Raw genomic sequence first — 27,140 nt, 5'->3', positions numbered from 1 at the left:
GGTACAGAGACATCAAGTGGATCTACAAAAAAGTCATACAAGCCACATAGAATTAAGTACCTTTTTCTACAGAAGTTTGTGTTAAACTGTGCTAGAATCCAGATGCTAAATGAACTTTCTTCTATTTTTTCTTTTGCATTGAGCAATTTCTTTAAATAGTTGCAGAAATAACATAAAATAGGAGCATGCCCTGAATAAAAATATAAAAAAACAAAACAAAAAAAAAACAACAACAAACCAGCTATTACCCAGCTGGAAAAGAAATTTTCCAGAAATGTGGAAGATAACTGAAAGAATCTTGAAAGGCACTTTGCTCTCTATCTGTAAGAGATATACGTACCTGCAGAAATACTAATTACCTAGAAAGACAATAGCTGTAGTTCTCAAGATAGCTGATTTTTTTAATGGTTTCATTTGACTTGGAGAAAGTAATCCTGAAACTTTTAAATTTATTTAAAATTATTAAATGAATTTGTAAATTTGTGCATGTTGTGACCTTCTGGATACAATAGAAAATATAAAATAGCCTGAGAGCAGAACTGAAGCAGAAGGACATGGGGTTCAACACATAAAGCTGTGAACATCAGCGGAACTAGAGAGCTTCTTGCAACTTGATAGCAGCAGATACCTGCCTCAGATACCTGAAAATGGTGGTCTTTCTGGAAATTAAGTGAACACATCTAAACAGACAGGTTGTAGGGGTTGGACTAGATGATCTTTTGAGGTCCCTTCCAACCCTTGGGATTCTGTGATTGTGTGATTTGACCTGTCATATAACCCCTAGTCTATTGCTAAAGAGAAATCACATCCTGTTTCATTCTTCATTTCAGAGGCCTTCTTCAGCCTCTGCTCATAAAATACTGGATTCATAATTCCTCTGATTGTTCTGGCACAGCTCTAACTTTAGGTTCATTTCCCTTTTTTGAATATAGCAGGCCAGGTTTGTATGCAGCATCATATCGCATGCTATCCTCAGCAGTGCTATTGATCTGTATCTGCTGGAAAGATCTCTACTAATAGATCTTAAAGTTGCATTTGCCCTTTCTAAAGCTTAGCTGATACTTGTTTCATCCTTTCCTGACCTATGTGACCTTGCGTATCTCAGATACTTGGAGCAGCTATTCTTGCAAAAGTTCAGATGATCCAGTCATGGTTCTGATGAGGTGACAGGCACAAGATGTATGGGAAAGCAGCAAGATGAGATGTATTTGAAAGGTTCCCTGAGAACTTCGATGTTGCTTTTCCAATACTTGACTCCATTTTCATTCAATAAGTGTTGATGTTTTTTCACTTCCATTTCTAATGAACCCTGAAATGAACATAGCTTTTTTGTTTACTTATTTGCAACAACATTATTAATAGTAGTAGTATGGCACTGGAAATAGTTTTTGCAAGGCTGGAAACAGAAACGAAAAGTATTTTGGATAGGTTCTGTATGTTGGGAGGAAGAACATGTTGAGTTGTTTAATCCTTCCTGCTATAACTAATATTTAATATCTCTACATTTAAACTACTATTTGTTTGGGGGAGGAGAGACAATCCTTGTGAATCTAATCTAAAAGCTATTTTGACTCTGAACTCTTTGGTAACATCACTTTACCTTAACACAGATACTGTTCTATTAAAAAGCTCAAGTAAACACATTAATTTTATTCTTGCAATTTAATTTTCTTATTGTGCTTCGCATATGTAATAACATGGAAAAAAAATAGTACATTTTTAAGGGAAGAATTATAGCAGTTAATTATCCTGAAAGTTATGAAAACCATAGATGAGTATATGTTACTGGTGAGCAAGATTTTTGCCAGCTGGAAGTGTGAGTGAGATGACTAGCATTTTGATATTTGAAATATAGCATGAGACTTCTGGCGTCTTGTGTATTTGCTGTCTGTCTAAATAAACTTGGTGCTAGCCATAAGGTCAGAGTCTGTTAATATTTACTTTGGAGAATTCTGCCTTTCTGAGCCTTTTTATTTTTTGCCTCTCTCTGCTTTTTGTCCCTGTAAGAGTAATGTTAGCAGTATACACATCCTTCTAGAGATATGATAGTAATGGAAAAAGTAAACTTTGGTGTCCTTAATCCATTTTTCAAAGTTGGGTATTTCAGTCTGAAGAATGTACTGGTTTGGAGATTCTCTTGTTGGGACTCAGAAATCCTGTAGATGATAACAATAGCTTGAACAGTAGTAGCTCATCATACTGCCAGAGGCAAGCTGGCAACTGATATGCTGTCAGGTTTGTTAGCTAAAACAGACCCCTGTGGACTTTGATGACATGTTTCCTTTCTGCACGCTTGATATTCCTTATTTCTGAATTATTCAGCATTGCTGTTGCTAAGTCAGATAGTTTCTCTGGAGCGTAATTAGCTAAGCAATGGTTAAAACCAGGGAAAAAGAAACATCCCCGTTATATGTTCATTGCTTTGTGAGTACTCGAATAGCAGTTTAAAATAACAACTACAGTTCACAGAAATCTGCAATGCAGGACTGGGAAACTCTGGAAGAGATGTCCTGGTCTCAGTCAAGTTAATAAAAAAACTCATGTTGTATGAAACAGGACAAAAGATAAACTTTTCAAGATATGTAAAAAAAAAGACCTAAAATAATGCCAAAATGTGATCTATCCTACATCTACCTCACTGTTAAGAGAAATGGAAGGACAGTCCCTTCCTCCATATGTTAAATGCTCTAGTTAGTTTTTTTCCATGCCTCACCTCTCTTGGAAATTGAAATTAGTTTAGTTCTTACTGAGATAATAACAAGAATAATTATCTAGTGTTTTATTTACTGCTCTTTTTGCTGAAGCTACATTTTGCTAAAAAAAGGGATGATATTTCGGGACTGGGCGTTTGGTAAGCTTTTGATTAGGTACCTAAGTGCTTTAATATTTGTCTTGTGGTAAGTCAGTATTCCCACTTGGTTTCTTTTCAATCGGAATAGACTTGTTTATCTTAAAAAAGCATTCTTCTCTTGGCAATCATCCTGCATCTCTGAATCTATGGCAAAATGTACTATCAGCTATGCAGAAAAACAACCTCTGTCTTTCAAACCTCTGTCTTTCTATGACTGATGCATACGGGGAAAATAGGCTATGCTGCTGGTCCCTTGATTAGTGCCAAGTGAACCACCTTTGGATTTTTTCTTTGGAAGGCAAGTATTTGTGTCAGATGGGCACTGGCTTAAATGAACCCTTGAAATCCCTAAAGACAATGGACATACATGTTCTTGGGATTGGAACAGTTTTAAAAAATTAAATGAGAAAATTAAATTGTTGATTCCTTTTAACCCTTTCTTGAAAAGAAATTATGGGGTTTTTTTATTTGACCTTTCTCTAGGAGCCTTTAAATGAGATCTTTCTTAAAAGCTTTTGTTTGCATCACAAGCTTTAGTGAATGTGTTATAAAGCATCCCACTGAAGTAGAAAGATACTAATATAGATGAAGCACATATAGATGAAAGATACTAATAGATGAAGCACAGAACAAGGACTTTCTGGAGAGGCATGTGGCAAAGCTAGAAACAGAGCAAAATCCAGTGTAACTATCACAAATATAGAATCATAGAATAGTTAGGATTGGAAAGGACCTCAAGATCATCTAGTTCCAACCCCCCTGCATGGGCAGGGACACCTCACACTAAACCATATCACCCAAGGCTTCATCCAACCTGGTCTTGAAAACCGCCAGGGATAGAGCATTCAATACCTCCCTGGGCAACCCATTCCAGTACCTCACCACCCTAACAGCAAAGAACTTCTTCCTTATATCAAGTCTAAACCCCTGCTGTTTAAGTTTCAACCCATTACCCCTTGTCCTATCACTACAGTCCCTAATGAAGAGTCCCTCCCCAGCATCCCTATAGGGCCCCTTCAGATACTGGAAGGCTGCTATGAGGTCTCCACGCAGCCTTCTCTTCTCCAGGCTGAACAGCCCCAACTTTCTCAGCCTGTCTTCATATGGGAGGTGCTCCAGACCCCTGATCATCCTCGTGGCCCTCCTCTGGACTTGTTCCAACAGTTCCATGTCCTTTCTATGTTGAGGACACCAGAACTGCACACAGTACTCCAAGTGAGGTCTCACGAGAGCAGAGTAGAAGGGCAGGATCACCTCCTTTGACCTGCTGGTCACGTTCCTCTTGATGCAGCCCAGGATACGGTTGGCTTTCTGGGCTGTGAGTGCACACTGCTGGCTCATGTTCATTTTCTCATTGACTAACACCCCCAAGTCCTTCTCCGCAGGACTACCATGAATTTCCTTTTTGCCCAACCTGTAGCTGTGGCTGGGATTGCTCCGACCCAGGTGTAGGATCTTGCACTTGGCATGGTTAAACTTCATGAGGTTGGCATCAGCCCACCTCACAAGTGTGTCAAGGTCCCTCTGAATGGCATTCCTTCCCTCTAGTGTATCAACAGAACCACACAGCTTGGTGTCATCAGCAAACTTGCTGAGGGCACACTCAATCCCATTGTCCATGTCAGCGACAAAGATATTAAACAAGACCGGTCCCAACACCGATCCCTGAGGGACACCACTTGTTACTGGTCTCCAGCCAGACATTGAACCGTTGACCACAACTCTTTGCGTGCGGCCATCCAGACAGTTCTTTATCCACTGAGTGGTCTACCTATCAAATTGATGTCTCTCCAATTTAGAGACAAGGATGTCATGCGGGACAGTGTCGAACGCTTTGCATAAGTCCAGGTAGATGATGTCAACTGCTCCACCCCTGTCCATCACTTCTGTAGCCCCGTCATAGAAGGCCACCAAATTGGTCAGGCAGGATTTTCCCCTAGTAAAGCCATGCTGGCTGTCACCAAGCACCTTGTTTTTCATGTGCCCTAGCATGCCTTCCAAAAGAATCTGTTCACAGATTTTGCCAGGCACAGAGGTGAGACTGACTGGTCTGTAATTCCCTGGGTCATCCATTTTCCCCTTCTTGAAAATGGGGGTTATATTTCCCTTTTTCCAGTCGTCAGGAACTTCACCTGTCTGCCATGATTTTTCAAATAGGATGGCCAGTGGCTTTGCAATTTCATTCTCCAGCTCCTTCAGGACCCATGGATGGATTTCATCAGGTCCCATGGACTTGTGTACATTCAGGTTCTTAAGATGGTCTCGAACCAGATCCTCTCCTACAGTGGGCCCAAGGTCTAGGTTTTCACAGTCCCTGCGCCCGCCCTCCAAGACTCGGGTGCTGCGGTCAGAGCCTTTGCCAGTGAAGACCGAGGCAAAGAAGCCATTCAGAACCTCAGCCTTCTCCAAGTCCTGTGTAGCCAGTTCTCCCAAAAGCTTCCAGAGGGAGCCTACATTGTCCTTAGTCTGTTTTTTAGACGCTACATACCTATAAAATCCCTTCCTATTATCTTTAACATCCCTTGCCAAGTTTAGCTCCAATTGGGCCTTAGCTTTCCTAACTTGGTCCCTAACTTCCCAGACAACATCCCTGTACTCATCCCAGGCCACCTGTCCTTGCTTCCACCTTTTATAAGCCTCTTTTTTCTTGTAAATTTTTCTCAGCAGCTCCTTATCCATCCAAGGAGGTCTCATGCTTCTCCTGCTGCACTTCCTTCTAGTTGGGATGCAACACTCCTGGGCTTGTAGCAGGTGATCCTTGAATATTAACCAAGAGTCTTGGGCCCCCTTACCCTCTAGGGCTATTTCCCATGGAACCTTGTAATATCTCTCCTTTGTCTTTTCAAAGGAATTAGATATTCTGGATTTGGATCTGTCGTGGTTTAAGCCAGGAGAGAGTCATTTTGATATTTTGAACCATTAGCTGGGTCTTGAGGAAGGAAATAGCACTTTCCCACAGGAATACAGGTTATAAAGGGCTGTGCTCCTTGTTGCTGGATGTTACTGCTAGTGCATATGCTTATGCAGCTATCTGCATTTGAATTTGTCAAGAATTTGTCAACTATCCAATTATTTATAAACTGTCTCATTCAGAACCCCATACATATGGTGCTGAATTGTTAAAGTCAAATGGAAGTGTCCACAGAGGACTCTTGAGGCCAGATTTTGCTACAAACATCTTAGGGTTTCTTCCCTCGTTTTCTTTAGCTGTTATCTTTCTTTATAATGTAACTATTTTAAACTAACTAGTAAGGCTCTTGTTTCATTATACTTTATGGCAGGGAGGAAGGGGGGGTGGAGTGAGCAAGCAGCTGCATGGTTCTGGGTTGCTGGCTGGGCTTAAACCACATCAGCTCTTTGGCAGAAAATTAAAAAAAAAAATAAAAAAAACCAAACATTTCCTAAAATATTTTTGGACATTTAGCTGTTGTGTATAAATTTAAGGAAATAACACCCAAAAAAAGTCCACCAATATTTCATGTCAGCTCTACAACCCCTTTCAGCTTGTCTTCAGTCGATGCATACATAGCTTTATTATCTCAAAAATACATGGAAATTGTGTTTCAGCTATCTGTGTACAGGCCTTATTGGCAAGCAGATGGGCAGCCGTATATTTATACTGAAGCAAGGAGAGACATCAGTTTCATACAAGGTGACTCAGTTGACTGGTCACAACAAATACAGCTCAGAATATGGAACTTCTGATCCATGAAGATAAATTTCAAGCTATTGTTAATGGAATAATTTCGAGTGACAGAGATACTCAGCTAAAAGTTCGTGTAAGTATTTTATCAGCTTAAAGAGAAGATGATTTCAACAAGGAAAATGTTTTGCATATGAGTTTTCTGAATGCAAATATCAATGCTATGGAAGAGAAATGAGAAGAATCAGAAATGTAGGTATAAAAACAAATGTTTTGCTAGAAATTCTTAGAATTGTTATGTTTCATCATCAGAAGTAAGCTTGATTACTGAGGAAAACACCCTGGAGGACAGGCTTAAAGCCAATAGCCATCCATCCGTATTAGGTACCTGCAAGAATAATGTCAGAGTTGGCTGCAGGGACACTCCAGCTGGTGTTCTCCAAGGGAAACTTGGATGTCATCAGCCTGATTGCACTTTGTAGACACACTTTCCTGCCCTGAAAGTAGGGTCAGCACACTTCGATATTAACAAGAAGCAGAAGAGGTGAGCCAGGGATACGTTGTTTGAGATGGAGATTGTGCTGGCTGTGGTTTCTCCAGGTTCTTCCAAAACTAGAGTGATTCTGCAATTCTAATTTGAAGCGCTCAGAAATATGCAGATTTGGGGCATTATTGCCAGGTGCAAATGATACTGCTGGGTGCAGTGTAACCGGAAACGATGGCCATACTGTTCTGGGTCCCAGAACCAGCCTAAAATTCATTATGCTCCCAGAAGTGCTGAATTAGGTAAAGCAGACACAAGGATTTCCCCAGTGGTTTGCAGATCTGATCTTTAGATCAGATCTTTAAATTGGAATGAGGAGGAGGATTTGTGTGGTATACAAGATTATATATACTTGCTATGAAATTTTGAGACAGGGAAGAGGCAGATTTATTGAATGACTGTGGATGAGGGAAGAAGGGAAAAGAAATGATCATAGATATTACAGAATATTTAATCTGTGTTTGGAGGCTGTTATAAACTACCTAATCAGAAAAAAAATTAATAAGGCTCAATTTGAGCATGAATCAAAAATTGGAAAATATATTAAATAATCCACTTGCAATTATCTTAAAGATAACAAAATTATTAATGTGGGCTTGTCAGGAACTGACCCTGTCATAGAACTTCAATTTTCTTCTATGAGAGGGGATATGGTGCCATGAGACACATGAAGACCATGACCAGCTCCGTGCCACCAAGTTGGGGGAAAGAATACTCCTACTGTCTGGTGCACTGCTGACTTAGTGCTGTCTCCTGTGCTTTGTAGTACCAATCTCCAAAAGCCATATAAGACCCCATACTCAGAAAAAAAAAACCCAAATGTGTCATTTTCTAGCATTTGAGTGAATAAAGTAGTTTGAGGAGGACAAAGCTACTCCATGGGGAAGATACCACACAACTTGCAGAGAATTAGAAGAGTCAGTGAGTGGTGAGGTCTCTCCCTTTGGTACCAAAAAGTCTTAGATGTGTTAAGCAATATTAGGAACTCAGCTACCTAGAATAGGAAGACAGTAAATATGATCTTCTTTCTAAGGCTTTTGGTGTTGCTAATGTTTCTCATAAAGTTGATATAGTGTAGATATACATATTTTAGGGAGTGCTGTATAAAACTTCAGAGGTGGTGATTCACTTGTGCATAACACTTTGTCTTGCTGTGAAAACTGCATTTCCATGGACAAAGAACAGTGTTCAGCGATTTGTTGAATGATTCAGCTTAATCAAAGAAATTAATTTAGTAATTGAGACATAGGGAACAGCATTCTTAATTTACTGAGGTACTTCATTGATGTGTTTGTTTCCTAAGAGGGAAATACAGTAATTAAACCTTTTGTTATAAAGTCAGTTTGCAAGGCTTAAAATAACAGGAAATGTTTAACTTTAAAAGGTTTTATTTTAAAGATTAAGATTTATAGTACTGAAAAGTAATTCAGCCAAACTTCAACAATATAGTCAAAGTTAAGATTAGGGGCTTGCGTGAAATCATATTTGAAAGGATTCTTTTAAATGTAGCTTCCTGAAAACATTGTATTTGGTATTATAGGTCAATATTTTCTTAAAATAGAAAATAATTCTTATTAAAATAAGGTGTTTTCAGCAGCTAACTAGGCTGTCATGAATGCAGGATGTCTGATTGCACTGAGGCTGTAGGAGACAGGTCCCGCAAGGGCAGTTTAGTGATTGGGAAAAGCCCTATTCATGTATCAGTTTCTAAACAAACACCTTTTCCAAAGAACTGGTATTTCAAAGGATTATATACGTCAACAGACAAGCCATGCACCCTCTGAAAATTGATTATTTTTATGGTTTTGATACTTACTACAATTGATTGCATGCTGTCATCTTATTAGAAAATATATTCAAAAGATCTTACATTAATCTCCACCTAGAGTACAAATTAGCTGTGCTTCATGGATAAAGCTCCCATCACTGGAAAACTAAACTCAAAATCCTTCATGCAAGAAGAAAAATGTTCTTGACTATATTCCTTTCTCTGAAACAGGAGGTTTTTATTAGTTACACTATTTGTCAAGAACATGATACATATTTCTTGCTGAATACTTAGCTGTTGGCTTTTTCTTGATAATGAAATACATATACATGTGCTCTGAACATATCTTGACAGTGGTGTGAACTTCATCGTTCCACAGAGATGTGAAGATCTATTGTAGGAATATTGGCTTGGTAGCATAGTGTTCATCATGTGGACACCATTGCTCATGGCAATATGAGTTTGTGGAGATTGATATTCATTTGGAGTTTTGCCTGGCACTGATCTTTATTATCAGTGCGCAGCCAATAATGTGTTGATCTTGAAGAACTACCAGGAATGCATACATGGATCTTTTGCTGACATCTACTGCGTACTTTCACAGTTCTTCAAGTTACTGAAGCGAAAATAAGAAGACTTTTTCTCCCTGTTTCTTGATTTTCTTCTTATTCATTATTTCAGATAGCACTTGTAGAGCCAGAAATAAGAGATAGTATCCTGCAGCAGTTGTCTTTAAGAACTGAACCCCAAGCAGAAGTTGACCTCTTGCTTCATTGCTCTCTCATTTAATAAATCCCATAGGAAGTGAAATCATATCTCAAGGTAAATCCCTCCCCTGTGATGCAGGGAAAGTGTTTTGTCTGTTGTTTTTATGTGGGTAGTTGAAGTACACTGAGTTTTCTCTTTGGGAAACGCAGGTGTATGAACCACTCCCAAATTAATGGAAAGGTACCTAAAGTGTGTTGATACAGGCAGGGTGATATATGGAGGAAGAAAACAGCTAATGTAGAGCATGGTGTGTCAGATTTGCTTGAAGCTGCTGTTCCTGCTCCGGGAAGAGAAGCAACAAAGACAAAATGCTGACCTCTGTGAAGCACATTCTTCTTTTGAGAAAATGTACTCAGTCTTTCTTTCTTGCTATTACTCTTTGTCAAGAAATTGTATCCTCCTGCTAGAGCAGGTTTTGGCCTCCAGGAATGGTTGTATCTGCAAGTGATTGAAAGATGTTGTCAGGAATCCATTTCACCTGACCCCAAAACACAGCTCACTTGTGACTGTATTGCTCTTCTGCCTCCATTGAGAGATTAAGCCTCATCACTAAACAGGAAACTGAATTATGAATGGGGTTCTTTTAGCATTACTTGGAAGCAGATTTTTCCTTTTGGCTTCTTTGCATTCCCATTCACTCCTAATACTAGTTGTTAATGGAATAGCATCTTACGTAATTACAGTAGATACATGGTTCTGCTTAAAGTACAGTTATGAGGGGGAAATATTTGCAGTGTTGTTTTATCTTTATTCATAAGCATAGATTTAGAAGTATGGCATTCTGTGTGCAGCTTCAGAAGGGAAGCTATAAAAGTGATTCTTTCAGTGTTAATAATTTCAATCTTTGACCTGCAATTCTGTGCTTATAATGTACTTATTTGTGTTTTGCAATTTGTATTTAATTGCTTGTCTGAGAAAGCTCATGCATAACATAATTCCTTTAAATCTTTCATTAGTTTTATTTTCTTGCCAGCAGAATATGGCTGAATGCTACAGCAGCTGCTTTGCAACTATAACTCTTCTCTCTTATTACTGGTAATGACAGCCAACATTTACTGTGTGTATTAAGTCTGGTTATATGTTGTTGTATAACTGAAGTTTTCAGGAAAATATTTTCACAGGCGTAGGACAACATATGTCAGACTGACCTAATTACTGTTCTTCTCTACAGTTTCTAGGGGCTCTCTTCTCTTCTGCTTGCTGGAAATGAGTGGTTTAAAAATGTATTCATTAGCAATGTATTCAGATTTATTATCCTGCCGTTTATGGCATCGTAATTCCCATTTCTTTTTAGCTGGTTGTCAGGGAATACTTTTGTGTATGAAAGTAAAGGAAGGATTGCCATAAATGGAGGAAGTGCAACCTGCTAGGGAGATCCATGCTTCTGGCTTACACTAGCCACAGAGAGAAGTGTCCCCTGAGGGTTCCCCCCTTTCAGGGGAATAGCAGAGTTTCCCAGGGAAGAGATGGGGAATGAGCTAGGTCAGGGTCAGAGTGGGTATACTTTTATTCAGTTAGCATAATCCATGCTGACCCTGCTACTAAATAACAGATGGTAGTCTCAAAGACTAGGGGTAGATTACTGGGTGGCACAAACAGAGGTGATGTAAATACCTGCAGGGCTAAAGTGGTGAGAATTCTGGGGGCAGATGGAGCAGTTTGATGCACTAGGGAAAACAATATTTTCAGATGTGAAGCCCACCTACATGCTGGCACTGAACATGGGTACAGCAGCACCTTGATCTCTTAGAGAGATTTGGTTTGTACTCCCAAGGACAGCCTCCACATTTGAGGCTGAGAAGCTGGGGAAAAGCAGACTCAAGGCCTTCAAGCAGCCACTGATTATAATCTTTGAAGTGTTTCCATGAGGAGCTAAGAAATCTGTTGGATCAGAAGGACTGAGCATCTTTGTGTAGTCTGTAAAATGGTAACAGTATTACCAATTCCCTTCTATGAATATAATCTATTTAACGAGACTATCTGTCAGTACCCATTTAGACAATATAGAGTCCATTTGTTCATGGTGGTGAATGTGACCGTGATGGAGCAGATCAGATGAAGTGACAGCTTCACTGGGGCTGGTAGCTGCACTTTCTAACAAAGATTATTCTGATTGTTTAAGAATTTTCTTTTTATGTTCTGGGCTTTTTACTATTGGTGTGTTGTTTTGGGGTTTTTTTCGGGGGGAGGGGAGAGGTTGTGAACTCTTAGCAATAAAGCCTTTAGAGGTTAGTTGCAAGAGTCCTTATTACTGTCTGGCTTACCTTCCTGCCAGTTCAGGATTTGATATGCTTTTTGTGTGCTTTCCAACTTACTTTGGAAGCAACAGGGCTTTCACTAGCAGTTTTTTGGAAATGATTCAGGGATGACTGCCCCAAATTTCTCCAACTCTTCAGATATTTCTTAAAATAACCATATTTATTTTATCTCTGTATTATTAGTCTAGATGAATGCAGAAGAATAGCGTTTCCTGGAAGCAACCATAGACAGGAGTCATGGGATTTGGGTTAATGCAGCTCCAGTACTTTAAGTTTTCAATTTTTTCTTGCAGTATTTTCATCATGCATACATATAGGTTAGGGGAACCCCTCCTGATCCTTGTGCTGTCCCATGGCAGGCAGTAGGATGATGCTGCACAAGCATATCTGGACTGTGTAAGCCTCTGCATCAGGGAGGCAGAATGCCTGCAAGGCAACTGCAGCCTCTGTCGGTGAGTCACCCATAAGCCAACTGTGTATCCAGTCCAGCGCTATCCCACATGAGGGAGGATTACTTCTGGGGAGCAGCCTTTGAATTGCTACCAGAGCTCCCCTTCTTACTGCTGTTCTCAGCACTATACCTTCCAGCTATATGAAAATAGCAGACCTCATTATTCTTTGAGTAAGTTCTTATGCAACAAAATAGGTAATTCTCTTTCCTGTAAAATACAATCAAAAATAAACTTTGTGGGTCATAAGCCAGAACTCGGTTTAATGGAACAGAAATAGTATTATATATGTCGACAGCACAAACCACACATTGCCATACCTATTCCACGAGCTGCTTCGCTTCAGGTCAGCTCCACTTCAGGGTTATGTGCTATGCTTTTGCACATGCTTATTATCACATCAACACTGCAAAGCTTCCAGTCCCAAGGTAGTGCAAAGCCAGCTGTGAGATGTGACAGAGCAAGCTCCTGACTGTTTGCCCCCATACATATGCATGTAAGACCTGACCTTAAAGCTTAGGTAGGAATTGCTAGCTGATTAAGCAGTATGATGATAGCTGAAAGTTCAGATGCCTTTCAAATGCAAAGTTCAATAAATCAGGAGTAATTTGAACCATTCAAGCACATTAGGAGGTTCTGAACTAACAGGAAAAAAAGCATGGGTACCAATGTGAGGAGCTGAAAGAACACTTCCGTTCAACATTCATCATTAATCAAAAACCCATGTGAAAATGCATAAAAAATGTGAAGGAAAATAATTTGTTGAACAGACAGAAGACCATATCATATAAAGTCAGCAGGAAAGCAGTGTACTTAATACTCTGTAGTATTTGCTCAACACTGTGATGAAGGTGACATACATTTACCAGTATTTTTTATGTTTTAAGACTGAGAAATTATACCAACAGCATCATTTAATTGCAGTTGGTGATAAAACCAGAAGGTTCATTTTTCTGGCTTTCTACAGCCTTGCCTGCCCACCTTTACAGCAACATCAAATTAAAAGCAGATGCAGTCATGTTAACAATGAAGTGCTCAACCTCATCAGTTTTCAGCTCCTTCATCCTTCAGTGTGAAGTGTTTTCCAGTGTTTTTTCTGTCAGTTCCATTTTTGAGAAACTGCTTTCACTGTTTCACGGTTTTTATGAGAAAATATTGTTGTGCCTCTGGTGCAGACAAGGAGAAATCGAATTTCTTTGTAGTGAAGTGCCTGCCTGCCCATTACCCTTCATAATAGGATAGCACAACAAATTATAAAGCTTTAATAAATAGCTGTCATACATCTAAGAGCATGTTTCCAGGGTCCCAGGATATCTTTGTCTGCATATTTGCCCCTTAAGGCAGCATGTTTGTGCCTTCCTAAAACTGAATGATAATGGTCTTGAAATCTTGGATCATTTGCAAATGGATGACCTGCTTTTTGTAGCAATGGCCTGGCTACACAGGCTCCAGTCTTCCTCCCTGTCAGCATGTAATCATTTCAAGCTTCTGCATTAACCCCCAAAGACAGACATGGATAAAATACTAAAATTACCTTTTGTTCCGATTTCCTGCCTGCATTTGAAGCAGTGTGTGTGCATAAGGTATAGTGGAGGCAGCTGCTGATGGTACTACTGAAGAACTGATCAAAGGAATAACATACATCCGCATCCTCAGCTCCATGGCAGATCACAGGCCATATCGTTAACTGTGTGTCTCATCCACTTAGCCTAGTGTAAAGGCTCTGTCTGCTTAAATCAGAGTCACAAGGTGTAGTTTGTGGGACCCTGAAGAAAAGAAGATGCCATCAGCATACTAGGCAGCAGTATTTTAAAAGACTATGCTAAAAAATCAGGAGCAGGTTATTGTGATTATACTTACCCTTATTTAAAGTTTTGCAACTCAGAAATGGATGAACAAAAAAGAAAACCCACTGAAAACTGGATTGCCATTTCCTTGCAGTGCTTCAATACTAACTCTTCACATTTGCCCACCTGAATCATTCAGTGTTGTACAAATAAGCTTCAGCCTGAAATACTGCAGGAAAGCGGGGGGGGGGGGGGGGGGGGGGGAGGAAATGGCTTCTGTTTTGTGTGGAGTTTATGATGGTGATTGTAATTCAACTGCCTTTTTTTCCAAAGTTTCCAACTGTTGCAAATATGCATGTGGTGCTGTACAGTAACATGTTCTATAGTTAGCAGAATGACCTCTTTTCCTCACCTGGCATCCATAAAAGATACAAGCAGCTGTTTTAGCAACCCCTGTGGAGGAATGCATATGGCACAGGAAACAACACAGGCCTGATGGACACAGCCCCACTGGTCCTGCCTGCAGAACAGAGCCTAGGATGAGCAGTGCTGACAGAGCATTCTATGGTCCAGCTGCCCCGGTCTGCTTGTGAGGTTGTGCTGGAAGGTGTCAGCTATGCAAAAAAGGGCTGTTCCTGGAGCAGTCTGTGATCCTGTTGTGAAGTCACTTTTGCATATTATGTACAAAACTATTTTTCTGAGCTGTAATGTCTTAAAAATCTACTTTAATTTGGAATAAATGCATAGTGGTTTAGAGTTACAGAAATCAAAGTCAGAGAGTTATAGTAATCCAAATGAGCTAATCAGAATAACCTGTAACTTTTAATAGCAGACTGCTTACCAGCTGGATTTGTTGTTATTATTTATCTAGGCATCTCTGTTGGGAGGACAGGGTCTGAATTAAAAGGCTATTTTGGAAATAAGAACTTGTGTTCGGGCCAGCGGCGACATTTTAAGAGGAGTCATTTATCGTCTTTATTTTAAAATTTCTCATTGAGAAAACTTTACTTATGATGCTACACTGGGCTTAAGTAAAGCAATAAAGCCAGAGTAAGCACTAGAAATGGAAGATAGTTCTCTAGTTTATACCACTACATCTAAACAGGGGAAGATAACGTTGTAATTGGAGAGTAATTCTGTTCAGCTCCTGTCCCTATATATTCTGAGAGAACAGATAGTGGTGGGATTTAAGGAACTGTTGTTACTCTCTAATGTATGGGGGGTGGTGATGGAGTCACTGTGCAGCCAGGATGGGTAATTTAAAGGTATGCTGCTGGCCTTGTTCCTTATTTGAAAATAGAAGTATAATCTCAAATGAGATTACATTTACCTAAGTGTTACTTTCCATAGACGTGGATTTCCTTGTTAGCTTGAACAGATTTTTTCTGTTTAAAAGTAAGCTGTACACTTGGGTTAGAGTATTGGCATTGTCTTAAAATTCCAGCTTCGTATTTCATAATAACCCAGAGGGAAAAGATGATCGTAGGAGGTTCATTGTGCTTTCCTAATCAAAATAATTGGATTTTCACAAGAGCCAGAAACAGAGTGACTTCCTACACTACCAGAATTCTTATGCTCTGCAAAACACTGTGTACGTGTTTGAATCCTCATCTTGGGTTAACTTTAAATGCAGAATCTAGTATAGTTGAGAATCTAGACATGTTGAGAAAGACTATATACTTTTTAAAAATGTGTTTAGTTTTCAATATGCTTCAAACTGAAGCTTACCAAAACCCAGGAGGGCTAAAGTGCTCCTATTTTAGGAATGGTTTATAATGTTTTGCCTCTAATCAATCTTTATTTCTACATTTAGTTTTCAAATATTACATCCTCAAGGGACAACACTGAATATAAATGATACCCATCAATATGAAAAGGTGCTAAACTGATAGACTTGTTTCAAATTTTGCTTAGAGGGCTTTTTTTTGTTTTCCCTGGTAGTTCTTACTCACTTCCTACTAATAGGCTGAAGGGGTTTTTGCTGCATTGAATTCCTAATTCCAAGATCCATCTCCCTCATGACATGAATGTGGCTCCGCTGAAGTGCTGCTCCCAACTCCCCTTTCCTGCTTACAGCGTTCAGGCTTCTGTCTTTAAAACTGCTTGTCTCTTTAGTATGACTTGCTGTTACCTTGCTTCTCAGTTTTATCCTTCTGAACACCTTTGACTGTATAGGATGGCTTCAGAATGCTTGTTTCTGCTTATTTGCCTCCTCAGTTAGAATCCTGTAGATCTCCTCTAGCAATAATTCAGGTAGATTTTCATTGATTTATGAGAAGGGGAAGTCTTCTTTTCAGAGGCTTCTATCTCTACCCAGCTTACACACCTCTTCTACAGCTTCGTTAATTTTCTGAAAATGAAAGGGGAGGCTAAATGGGCCTCAACATCATTACCCACATAAGGGCTCATCACTCTTACAACACAGGGGCTTTTTCAATGGAGTTGAGCAATGTGCTAAGAAAAATATGCAAAGAAACCATGTGATGAAATCACGCTGAATACTTTTATAAACTGAACCTCAGGCTCTTTTAGAGCTTTCTTTGTCGCTGACTCTCTGCAGCTGACTTTCTGGCTGTCCATTTGAGAAGAATGGGATTCTATTTTTTTACTTCCCATGCTAAAGTTTCGTTAAAAAACTTAAATATAGTTACATAGGAACTTGGAAGTCCCCATATAGACCTGGCTGCTACATGTTTCAGCACAATTACAATTTGAACTGATAGGTTGCATGGGAAGTAAGCCTGATGCTTTTTTTTTCATACTTTTAAGAATATTTGCTTAAATGCCAAAAATTTGTACTTTAAAGCTTCAAGTGTAAAATGCCACTAGGACAATTTTCATGTAAGGAAACTAACTGGTCGTGATCTCCAACAACAGTTACATAAGAATGCAGATTTTATCAAAACTTTTTGAACTCTGCTGGTCATGAAAAATTTGCTACTTTTAGCATCAGGATGAGTCCTGGTTGCTATTTTAGTAGAGAGACTGTTGATTAGGTAGAGATGCAGGCTCCAGAAGTACCAGTCAAAGTAAATTAGCTCTGTTCTCTATCCTGCATAATACTGCCTTCTGTGCTGGGAAGTAGCCACGTGTCAGGAAAAGCTTGTATGACTTTGTCACAGCCTGTCATAAGCTGCTACTATCATTAGTGGGTATTGTTGGGTACATACCCACTCTTCTGCCACATTAGTATTTCACAAGGCTGAGTTGTCCAGGAAAGATATTACTTTAAAACATAATGGAACTCTGCTAAATCTGAATGCAACTCTGCTCTGGAAAATAATTCTATTGTCAACATTGAATAGAATTTGAATGGAGCTGCTTAAAAAGCAAGATATTTATCATTGCAAAGTTAGCTATTTTGTGCTAGCCTACGGTTGAGTGCTCTTTTGGACTGAGTATTTTAGAAAGTTTGGGGGAAAAAAATCAGGAGAATATTTAGCACAGAAATAAACACAAGGGTGCTCTGCCTCTTACAGGACAGTTTATTTAATTATCACTTGTAAAATAGTTGACTGGCTGCCAGTGAGTAGAAACGTATGAAATATTCATGCATATTTATGGTAAGTAAGATGAAGACAGCATGCATCTGTATTAAATCTATTAACTCTTTAGAAAGATATAGCAAAGGGAAATTAACATAAGAATATCCCAACTGCTTAAGACTGACAATAAATTATGCAACAGTTTAATAAGAGAATACAGATTACCGAAACCAACTGGATATACAGAAGGAGTCTGCACAATGGAATACAGCTCTATAAATTTGAATTCGTGTGACAGTAGCTTCTGTTTGCTTTATGAAAATTGCTGGGGTACCTTACTGTAAATAGTTGGGACGTCAGAGTTACGTACATTAGCAGAGGGGAAAAAAACCAAGCTGGCAATTTACAGTGTACTGTCGTGACAGGTTTGAATGTACAATGAATAAACCAGGGTGGAGACAGTTCTTATGGGGAACAAATTGACTTTAAGGCAGACCTTTTCCTTACATAGTTATCAGCAATATATTTTAAGATTCTGTTTCTAGACTCTCTAAGGAAGTAATAATGCAATGATTTGCAAAACCTGTGTGATCATTTGGTGCAGATAGGGGCACAAATTCATCAAAGATTAAATTCTTCAGAAGACTGGACACTTGTTCTTGGTGGGAAAAAAGAAAGAGTAAATCCTATAGGATAATGTCACAAGTTTTGCTTTTTAAATTTTGATGTTTTATAAAGATGGAGATGACTCATGCTGTTAGAATGGATAAAAGAGAAAACAGTGTCTTGCAGATATATTAAATGTAAAAAGTCAGTACATTTAGAAATACATTTTTAAATCTACTTAGTTCTAGAGTGACGTATATAAAAGATTCTGCTTTTATTTTATTTCTTGAAAAATCAGTAAGTCTGATCAGTATTCGTTCTGGCTACATCAAAATTTTTGCTATGCACAGCATATAATCTGTCCCTCAATTTATCTTTAGCTGGCGCAACCTTTAAGTTCATGGGTTTTATCATTATTTTATTAATCTATATCACTTACTTGACATTCGAGCAACTCAATTTTAGTTTCTTCTGTTTCTGCATTCACTTCACGTGGGTGACCAAGTCTGTCTCTCACATTACACATACACAGATTACAGTTTTTAGTTTTGTTAGAACCTTTTATTATCTAGGATTAGTGTCAGCTTCTGCTATTTTCTTTAAGAAGCTTTGGTGCAATATCAGGAATCACTGCAGAGAGCACTGGGAGCAATAAGCACTGAGACAAGGTATTTGAATTTATTCATTCTTCTGAGGTGCCCTTATGTGGTATCACTAGGGTGGAGGGGCACTCTCCTTGATTAACAAGACACTGAAATTTACTATAAAAAGTGCTCAAGCCCAGCTCAAAGCTGCACTCCATAGCTCACCTGTCATTTCTGGGACTGTCATTCTGCCAGCAGCAACGTGGCCTCTTCCTCCTCGTCTATCACCTCCCTGACTCCACAAGGTCAGCATGACCCAGTGCTGACTCCCCAGCTGACATTGTATACTGTGCCAGTCGGTTTGGCATGGAAGGTCAGTTTGTCCAACATATCCTGCATGAGATGGATGTCTCTTTCCGGTATTCATCCATTTCCCTTCAGCAGTTCAGCACAGAGCCTTTAATGAGTCTGGATTATACAAAGAGATGCATAGTGCAGTATGGCATTCACTGGATACAGTTATAATGACCAAATTTCACCTGTTTCAGGCAGATGATTTCTATCCTATGCTTTCCAGAGCACCCCTGCATGCAGCAGCATCTCAGTTTAACAATAATCAATGCACAGTGTAATAAATTCTTTGCACTAAATAACAGGTGACACAAAAATTCATTATATGACACGGAATAGATGTATCATACATTGGAAATCTTCTAGTCTCAACATCAAGTGTACCTACTGCACTCATCATGTAGTACAAGTGCTTTCACCTTTTCATTTCCTAAGTGTCTTTCTGTATGCTGTCAAGGCTCCTCTTTCCTTTCCTCAATTCCTTTAGTTCCAGTGTATGTATCATTCTTGCAGTGTAATGATTCCTGACCCTGCTATGTAGTTCATCTGTTTGCAATATACTACATTTGTTTCTAATGCAAGTAACTTCATGTTCCTTTTAAGTATGTGTCATTCTCTCACCTTGAAAATTTGTAGGTAAGATTATCTCTATTCTTCCTCTGCATGTAAATTACGAGAAGTTACAAATTTCTTCACTGACTACAGTTTAAGCTGCTGCTGCACTTCCTTTAGTGCACTTTTTAATTTGTGAACTATCTTTCACATTAACCATTTTCCTCAGCCTGGCTTTTATTGCAAAACGTAATTTTGTTGGGGTATTTTTTTGCACTCCCACTCAATCAAACTATCTTAGCACAGCAATCTGACCTCTCCAGTCACTTTTGGATCAGCTGGCTTTTACTTGTGATATTGTTCTTTTAGGTATAGTCAGTGAGTCTATGCAGAACTTCTCATGTGGAAGGTTTTTATAACTATTTTTAAGTTTAGCAACCTTAGCCTTCCAGCATTTCTGATGTTTTGTGAGTCTTTGTCCAAGTTTTTGACAAAAAATATTATACAGCTTCCCACTATAATTACTCATATAATATTATGCTACAGCAGCTCAAGTGTGATTGCTAAAGTGTCTGAGTAGGGCATCTCATGAAAAATTCCTTCTACAAGCATAGCTTTGTACTTGACATTTCTATACGGAAACCATTAAACAAGAGATTAATTCTTCTCCTTTGGGCTCAGTGCAGTTCTTATCTGTGTGAGTGATCCTGTTGACGACAAAAGGACTTTTCATATCAGTCATGATTGTAGGACTGGACATATTTTGGAGACAGTTTAAAGCCTGTTCAGCAGGCTTGTGGTGTGGAGTGGAATACATATCCTGTGCCAAGTGGTCAGGTTCACACAGCTTATTGCTCATCATGCTCCAGTGAAAATCTAAAAGCCATCCTGTTTGTCCTCTTCATTGCTCTTCCTGCAAAACAACAAATGTCAGAACATGTTGGAGAATAAAAATGAATGAAGGGACATTACGTGCAGTTTCTTTCTTCTTTTTTTTTTAAGTAAGTGCAAGAGCTATAAGTTTGCTGCTGTTCCAGTCATTGTTTGGGAGTTTCGCTGATTGTCATAAATGTCCTGAACTTTCACATCTAAATAACAAGGAGGTTCTTTATTCTGTACTAGCACTGAAAATCTACAGATTAGTTATAATGTATCATTTGTAAGCATCTGCCAATTATTTTGCAATTTGAAGCCTCTGTTTTTTCTTTAACTTCCATCTGATTCATCTGGAGGGATTGCCTTTCAGAGGCTATTCACTGTGCTGAGAGAAATGCTTGAGAAAGATATTGTACCTAAGTAAATTAAAGAAATCCTGCATTTCCCCAGTGATTTCTGGGACTACATTTCTTCTGTCAGTAACAATTTAGTTATAAGCATTCTCCATGCAAGTTCATCTTTATAAAAGGTCATTGTGTTTTGATTATTTAGAATCTAAAGTCACAAAGGGCATGTTGTAATTAGATTTACTTCAGTATGAATTGAAAATGTATTGTAGTAATCAGAATCCCCAGGGGAAGGTTTCTAATAAGATCTCCATTTAATTTATTCATATGTGGAAAGAACAGTCAATATTTGAGATATGAAATGTCAATAAAAGTAAAAAAGTATTAGCATTTGGTGTATGTTACAGTGCACGGCCTTGCCAATTAGAATATTGCAGCTTTGTTCCACAAAGCTTCTGTGTGCTTTTAAAAATACAATCTATAAAGGAAAGTAGAATATCTCTTAAAAACAGAGCTCCCTAGTCTTGAGAATGGGTAGTTTAATATAACATACAATCTAAAAGATATATATATGTACATATTTAAAACTATCATACAGAAGTGAGAGGTAAAATATCTGAAATGTTTTTGTTACCATGAACGAGGATGAGAGAATCATTTTTCTAACATCCATGCGTATGCGGATTCACTGGCATCCTAATGGTGGCAGAGGACACACTGCCTGCTGTTTTATCTTCTCCACTGGCTTGGATAAAATATAGCAATGTAAAAATTTTTATGACAGGAAAAATAAGTCAGGATGTCATTCCATTAACTTGATGCCCTCTTTAATAAAATTCCAACTTATGCATGGATCCCTATGATACCAACCAGCCCTGACTTTACTGCCAAATCCTGAATCAGTGGCAAAGGGGAAATTCTTATTTTCTAGTCAGTTCTTCAGGGATGGTACCATCTACTTCCATTGCCCCAAACAAACCATCTATAGTAATTCAGAAGAAAAATGCCCCTAAATGGGGCAATTTTCCCTCAGGAGCTGCAGTGTGAGAAAGCATACAGCATAGGATCCAGTTTCATGTTGCTTCTTTTATAAGGAAGGGCTGCCTGGAAGCTATGGAGGTCCCTGTTGCATTATGTGGTTCTTGCTGACCCACCGTCAACAGGAATGTGTTCCTTCTAGACCTTTACTCTAAAACTCATTCTCTAAAACTAGCTTTAAATATCAAATTAGTTTTCTGTATTATCTGTGGAAAAGCCTGAGTGAATTTAAGTAAATTCCACATGTTTACTAGTGGAATAAATGGGAACATGGGAAACATAGCAAGTGCTTTATATCTATCTATGTGTCTAGCACATTGACTATTTCTCATCTAGAGTCCATTTTGGGGTGAAGAGGTAAAAGTCATTTGTTTATAGTATCCTTTGTCTATGCCTTCCATAATTTTACAGTTCACACAAACACACACAGAGACACACACCACGGTCCAAACATCTTCGTTATTATTTCTGTTGTTTTATTTATCCTTCAGGTCTCCTGTGATGGCTGGAGGTCTATTTGCTGTCAACCGGAAGTGGTTTTGGGAGCTAGGAGGCTATGATCCAGGATTAGAAATATGGGGAGGAGAGCAGTATGAGATCTCCTTTAAGGTAAGTCATCAAGTCACCTTATACAATACTTCCTTATTTTTTTGGTGCAGGACTGGTGATCAAGATGCTTTCATTCCATAGGAGGGGGGTTGGAACTAGGTGATTTTAAGGTCCTTTCCAACCCTAACCTATGATTCAAACTGGCTTTTGTCTTTTAACTAAAATTAATTTAGTACAATAACACTCTTCTTTAGGAATTCCCAATAATTTCACAGAGAATTATGCTATAAGGATATGCTCCAGAAGCCATACAAAAATCACTTTGAGTGCAGCTCCCACTGAAAGTGTGGTAGCTTACTACGATCAAAGAATGAAGTTATACCTTGTTTCTTTCTTCAAGTCTTTCCGAGTGGAAAAGTCTTTACCTTCTCTCAGGCTGCATTTAATCGTGTGCAATTGTTGAGCTCATCTCAATAAGCCAACAGAGAACTAATCCAGGAAAAAGAAAACTGCATAGTTTTCTGCTGAGATCAATAAGTTTGACCAACGCTGGAGGTATGATCTCTTGGAGTCAGCTCAGGGAAATGGGTGGAAATGGAAAGATAAAATTGTAGACAGAAGTACCCCTTTCAGTAGCAGTGAATCACTAGATCTGCTCAGCTTCTGTGGGCTGTTATCTACAGATAAGCTTTTCAAAATCAGATGATTTTTCAAAAGTATTTGAAGTATTGTAATGACAAAATATGTAGGGAGTTTTCAAATGCTGAGATTTTATACAACCAGCCATGTTATAGCCTCATATCCTCTATGTGGATATGTGCATTCAAATCAGTTACTTGGCTTTTACATGTTGAGTTGAAAGTCCTGTTACTTTCCACATGTAAAATAAGTATTTGGATTAGCTTGTTGAGACCTAACATGTCTAATTTAGAAAACTGAGTTTATTGTGTTGTAGTATACCTGTAACTTGATAGAATTTCATGACATAGATGAATTGAGTCAAGCATATTTGGATAAAGCTTGGTACTGAAATTAGAATTCACATTTAGCTTCAGGATCTTTCCAACCTACTTCCAAACTCTGGCAGTGTAAAGCTTAGTAAATAAATTTAGTATGTCAGCCACAACTAATATTATACATCTTGCTGAATCCGAGTTTCAACAGCAATTAAAACAACAGAGCTGAGGCCATTCTGTTGACCGAAACATACAGTGTGACCTGGACTGACAGGCTGCCTTTACAGGGGTTATCAAGAACATCAAAATAGTTTGTATTAACATGTTTCTCCAAATAATTTTTATATGTCAGCAAAATAAAACAGGAAGGCAAAGGAAACCAAATAGCTAGATAGTGTATTTAGAATATATTGATTTACCTTCTGTCCATTCACATTGTTTCACAGGTAAATGTAAGTAGTCACGAGTAGCTGTCACAGTAGTCTTTGACAGGTCACCCACGATTTTATTATCCTATTACAAATATTCTTTTTTTTTATCATCACAGACTATACTTGCAATGCTCTCCTGTCCTTTTATAGAAACCATGGTAACAGCACTGAAAATTGAGATACTAGGTTGTCCCAGTGTGTTTTGTTCAAGTGATAGGTTTTTTTGGAGGCAGCTGTGTCACACTGGGTCTCATTTCAGTCATATCTCCTGATTCATTTCATTAGTATATACTAACCTTAGGGTCCCTGTCCTATCTTATTAGTGTTAGAAGAAGAAAAAAAAATACTCTTTAGAAATTGTTGCCAAGTAGAAATAACTTTCTATTGGAAGAATTTAACAGATGTGAGTTTTAAAAATAAGACTCCTGTTTGGTCTGGAATGACAAAAAAGAAGGAGAGAAAATTCATGGAGGCAAAAGGAAGAAACAGAAAGGATTGGTTTTTATGATATCGAATTACCAGTATCAGCTTGGGAAAGGCTTCTGCTTCAACAGTTTCTACTATAGCTATAGATTCAATGATCTTAAAACTTACTTAACTGAAGGCAGGAAGTTAGATAGCCAGTTCAATGTATTTCACAAAACTTGGAAGGATGGTGGACTTGCCATCTCTCTCTTGTTCACAAAGTCAGTGAAAAAGCCAGAGGACCAGTGTAGTTCAGTTTCCTCAGCTGCTGAATTGGTCTGAACCTATGTCTTACCTTTTTGGTATGTCTTACCTCTTACATCTGTAGCCTCTGAAAGCATGGTAGAATGGGTACCCTGTGTTGATTCCATGTCTCACATTAATGTAATTTTGCTTGGCAAATAATTACTTGAAGTACCCTGACTCAGGAATTTCTCTACCTACCAGATTAGCTATTCTCACACATTTCCTCTTAGATTTAGCAATTTTTAAGTATTTTGTAAAAATATGATGGGTTTTTGTTAAGAAGTTGCAAAAAGAAGCCTGTTTGAAATGTCCCATAATTATGGGAAGTTTGTATTTAGAGGACTGTTTCAGGACGATCTTTAATCTGAGAGACAGACATGATGTTCCTTTTATGTTTTTCCTCTATCTTGTTACTAACTTGGAGATCCATCTGTATGAAATCTGCAATATAAAGGTAAAGAAGTAAACAATTTCTCTGCTATGAGCATGCTGCTGACATGACATTCTCAGTGTCAGACTGAGGGTTCTTGTGGTTAATTCAAATGCAGTGATATAGCTATGGAAGGATGCTCCATGTGCTGTTATGTGCTCCCTGAAATGAAGTAGCGTCTGGTTCATCTTGAACTGGTTACCCTGCTCTGGAGCTGGAGTGCAGAGGGCTTGCACATTTTTGGCCCTCAGTGATGCATGTTAAACTCTATGGATTGACAGACTACTGTAACCCTTACACTTAACATTTTAACAGTAGGTCCAGGTACTGTAGCATCCAGGTAAGCTGTGGCATGACTTTAAATAGCATCACTGTTTTGATGCAAAGTAAAGCTTACAGGCATGTTCAGGAAGATTTTTCACAAATGTTTGTGTCACATATCATTTTTATATGTCCAAATTCACTGGTGGCAAATGAGGAATAACATTTAAGAAATAGTATATGTTTGATGTTCTCTGGCCTAATTTTATTTGGAGAAGAATTTGTTAGACATTGGAATGAAAATTTACTCCACAGAAACACACATTATACAGGGAAAAGACCACTTAAGAATAAAGATCTCATTAAGGTAAAGCATCTTCTCAACCAAAGGCTCTGTATTACTGTACCAGAGACTTCCTTAGTCATCCCCACAGCTCAAGTTACAGAAGTGTTTGCTATAAAGCAGGTAGGAAGCCATGAGCGCAAAGTGTGAGCTTAGAGAGTCAGAGATACTGGATCTTTCAGAAAAGTATGATGGCTATGTCTGTGCTAGACTCAATAAAATAGTTTGTCTAAAGTCCTCTGACTTCAGGAATTATTAGCTTCTTCATCATGAGCTTAGTATCAACTACTCTGCTCTGCTCACCTTAATATTCTACTGCACTTTGCGAACCTCAGATACACAAGGAATTGAAGCCTGGTGCTGGAGCTAGGGCTGCCATTGTCGAGGTTTAAAACCCCACCTCAGTCTCCCGCAGTACCACACACCCCTTTTTCCCCCCCCCACCTCCCCATTCCTGGAGGGATGGGGAGGAGAACCGGAGGAATATAACTGCCACGGATTGAGATAAAACCAATCCAGCAGTTAAGGTATAACACAAATCACTACTGCTACCACTAATAAATTAATGTTAGAGGAAATAAACAAGGAGAGAGAATACAATACCACCCGCCAAAACGAGCCCAACCCGGAAGAAGAGCTAACCCCAACTCTTCCGGCCAACTTCCAGTTACCTCCCTGAGCAGGACGTGCTATGGTATGGAATACCTCCCCGACTAGCCCAGGCCAGGCGCCCTATCTCTCCTTCCTCCCAGCCTCCCCTCCTCCCTGGCAGAGGACGAGCTTAGAAAAGGCCTTGGACAAAACCAAACATTTGAGCAGTAACTCAAAACGTACGCACCACCAGTAACCGCTCCCAGCCCGAAAGTCAAAACACAGCACTGCACCAGCTACCAAGAAGGAGAAAAATGACTGCTACTGCTGAACCCATGACAGCCATGCAGGCTCAAAGGGATCACTAAGAATAGCAGAGCTGTATTGCTTTATGAGTTCAAGATGCTAAGACAGAGTTCAAGGACTGATTAAAAATTACATTAGCAGGACAAATGGTTGCCTGGGGAGTCAGACAGCAGTTCCTGACAAGAAGAGGTCGAACCAGATTTGGGAAAGGTATTCAGGCTGGGAAGCTTGGAGGGAAAGTGTCAGTTTTGATGTTTTGCTCTTGCTGTTCCACTGGATGTGACCTGGGGTGACTGACACTAGGCTTCAGTGCAGAGCACTGTCCTAACCAAAAGTTAGGGGAAGAGGGTTGTGTTATCTCATTGTACAGGGACAGAAGGTGGGTGGTGTGGGCAAAAACAAATGTGCATGTGTTTGAGGGGGAAGGCTGTTTGATGGAAAAAGAAAGATACCAGGGAGAGTGAGTCTGCAGTGAATCTAAATTTGCTGCAGCATAATGTAGTAAGTTTCTTCAAAATACAGTATGCTTTATAATGTTTCTGTGACATTTGAAATTGTGTCATAGTAGGAAAGGAAACTTCCTCGACTTCAGGCATGGCTCTTCCAGGTGCTACAATGTCAGGAGCACAGAATGACAGGTTAAAACAACAGGGAA

At 39.0% G+C, this 27,140-nt stretch overlaps 1 protein-coding gene across 1 annotated transcript in view; it reads left to right on the top strand.

Moving 5' to 3' along the window:
* GALNTL6 (polypeptide N-acetylgalactosaminyltransferase like 6) overlaps positions 1 to 27,140 on the top strand; it is a 463,044-nt gene that overhangs the window by 395,538 nt on the left and 40,366 nt on the right. The window contains exon 7 of the mRNA XM_005145519.3: positions 22,399 to 22,516. Within this exon, the coding sequence (XP_005145576.1) occupies positions 22,399 to 22,516 (118 nt within the window). The remainder of the gene's footprint in view (positions 1 to 22,398; positions 22,517 to 27,140) is intronic.

Source organism: Melopsittacus undulatus, chromosome 7, assembly GCF_012275295.1.
Source record: "Melopsittacus undulatus isolate bMelUnd1 chromosome 7, bMelUnd1.mat.Z, whole genome shotgun sequence".
In the NCBI taxonomy this organism is placed as follows: Eukaryota; Metazoa; Chordata; class Aves; order Psittaciformes; family Psittaculidae; genus Melopsittacus; species Melopsittacus undulatus.
Note: the sequence above shows the minus strand (reverse complement) of the source record. Positions and strands in the feature narration are given on the sequence as shown.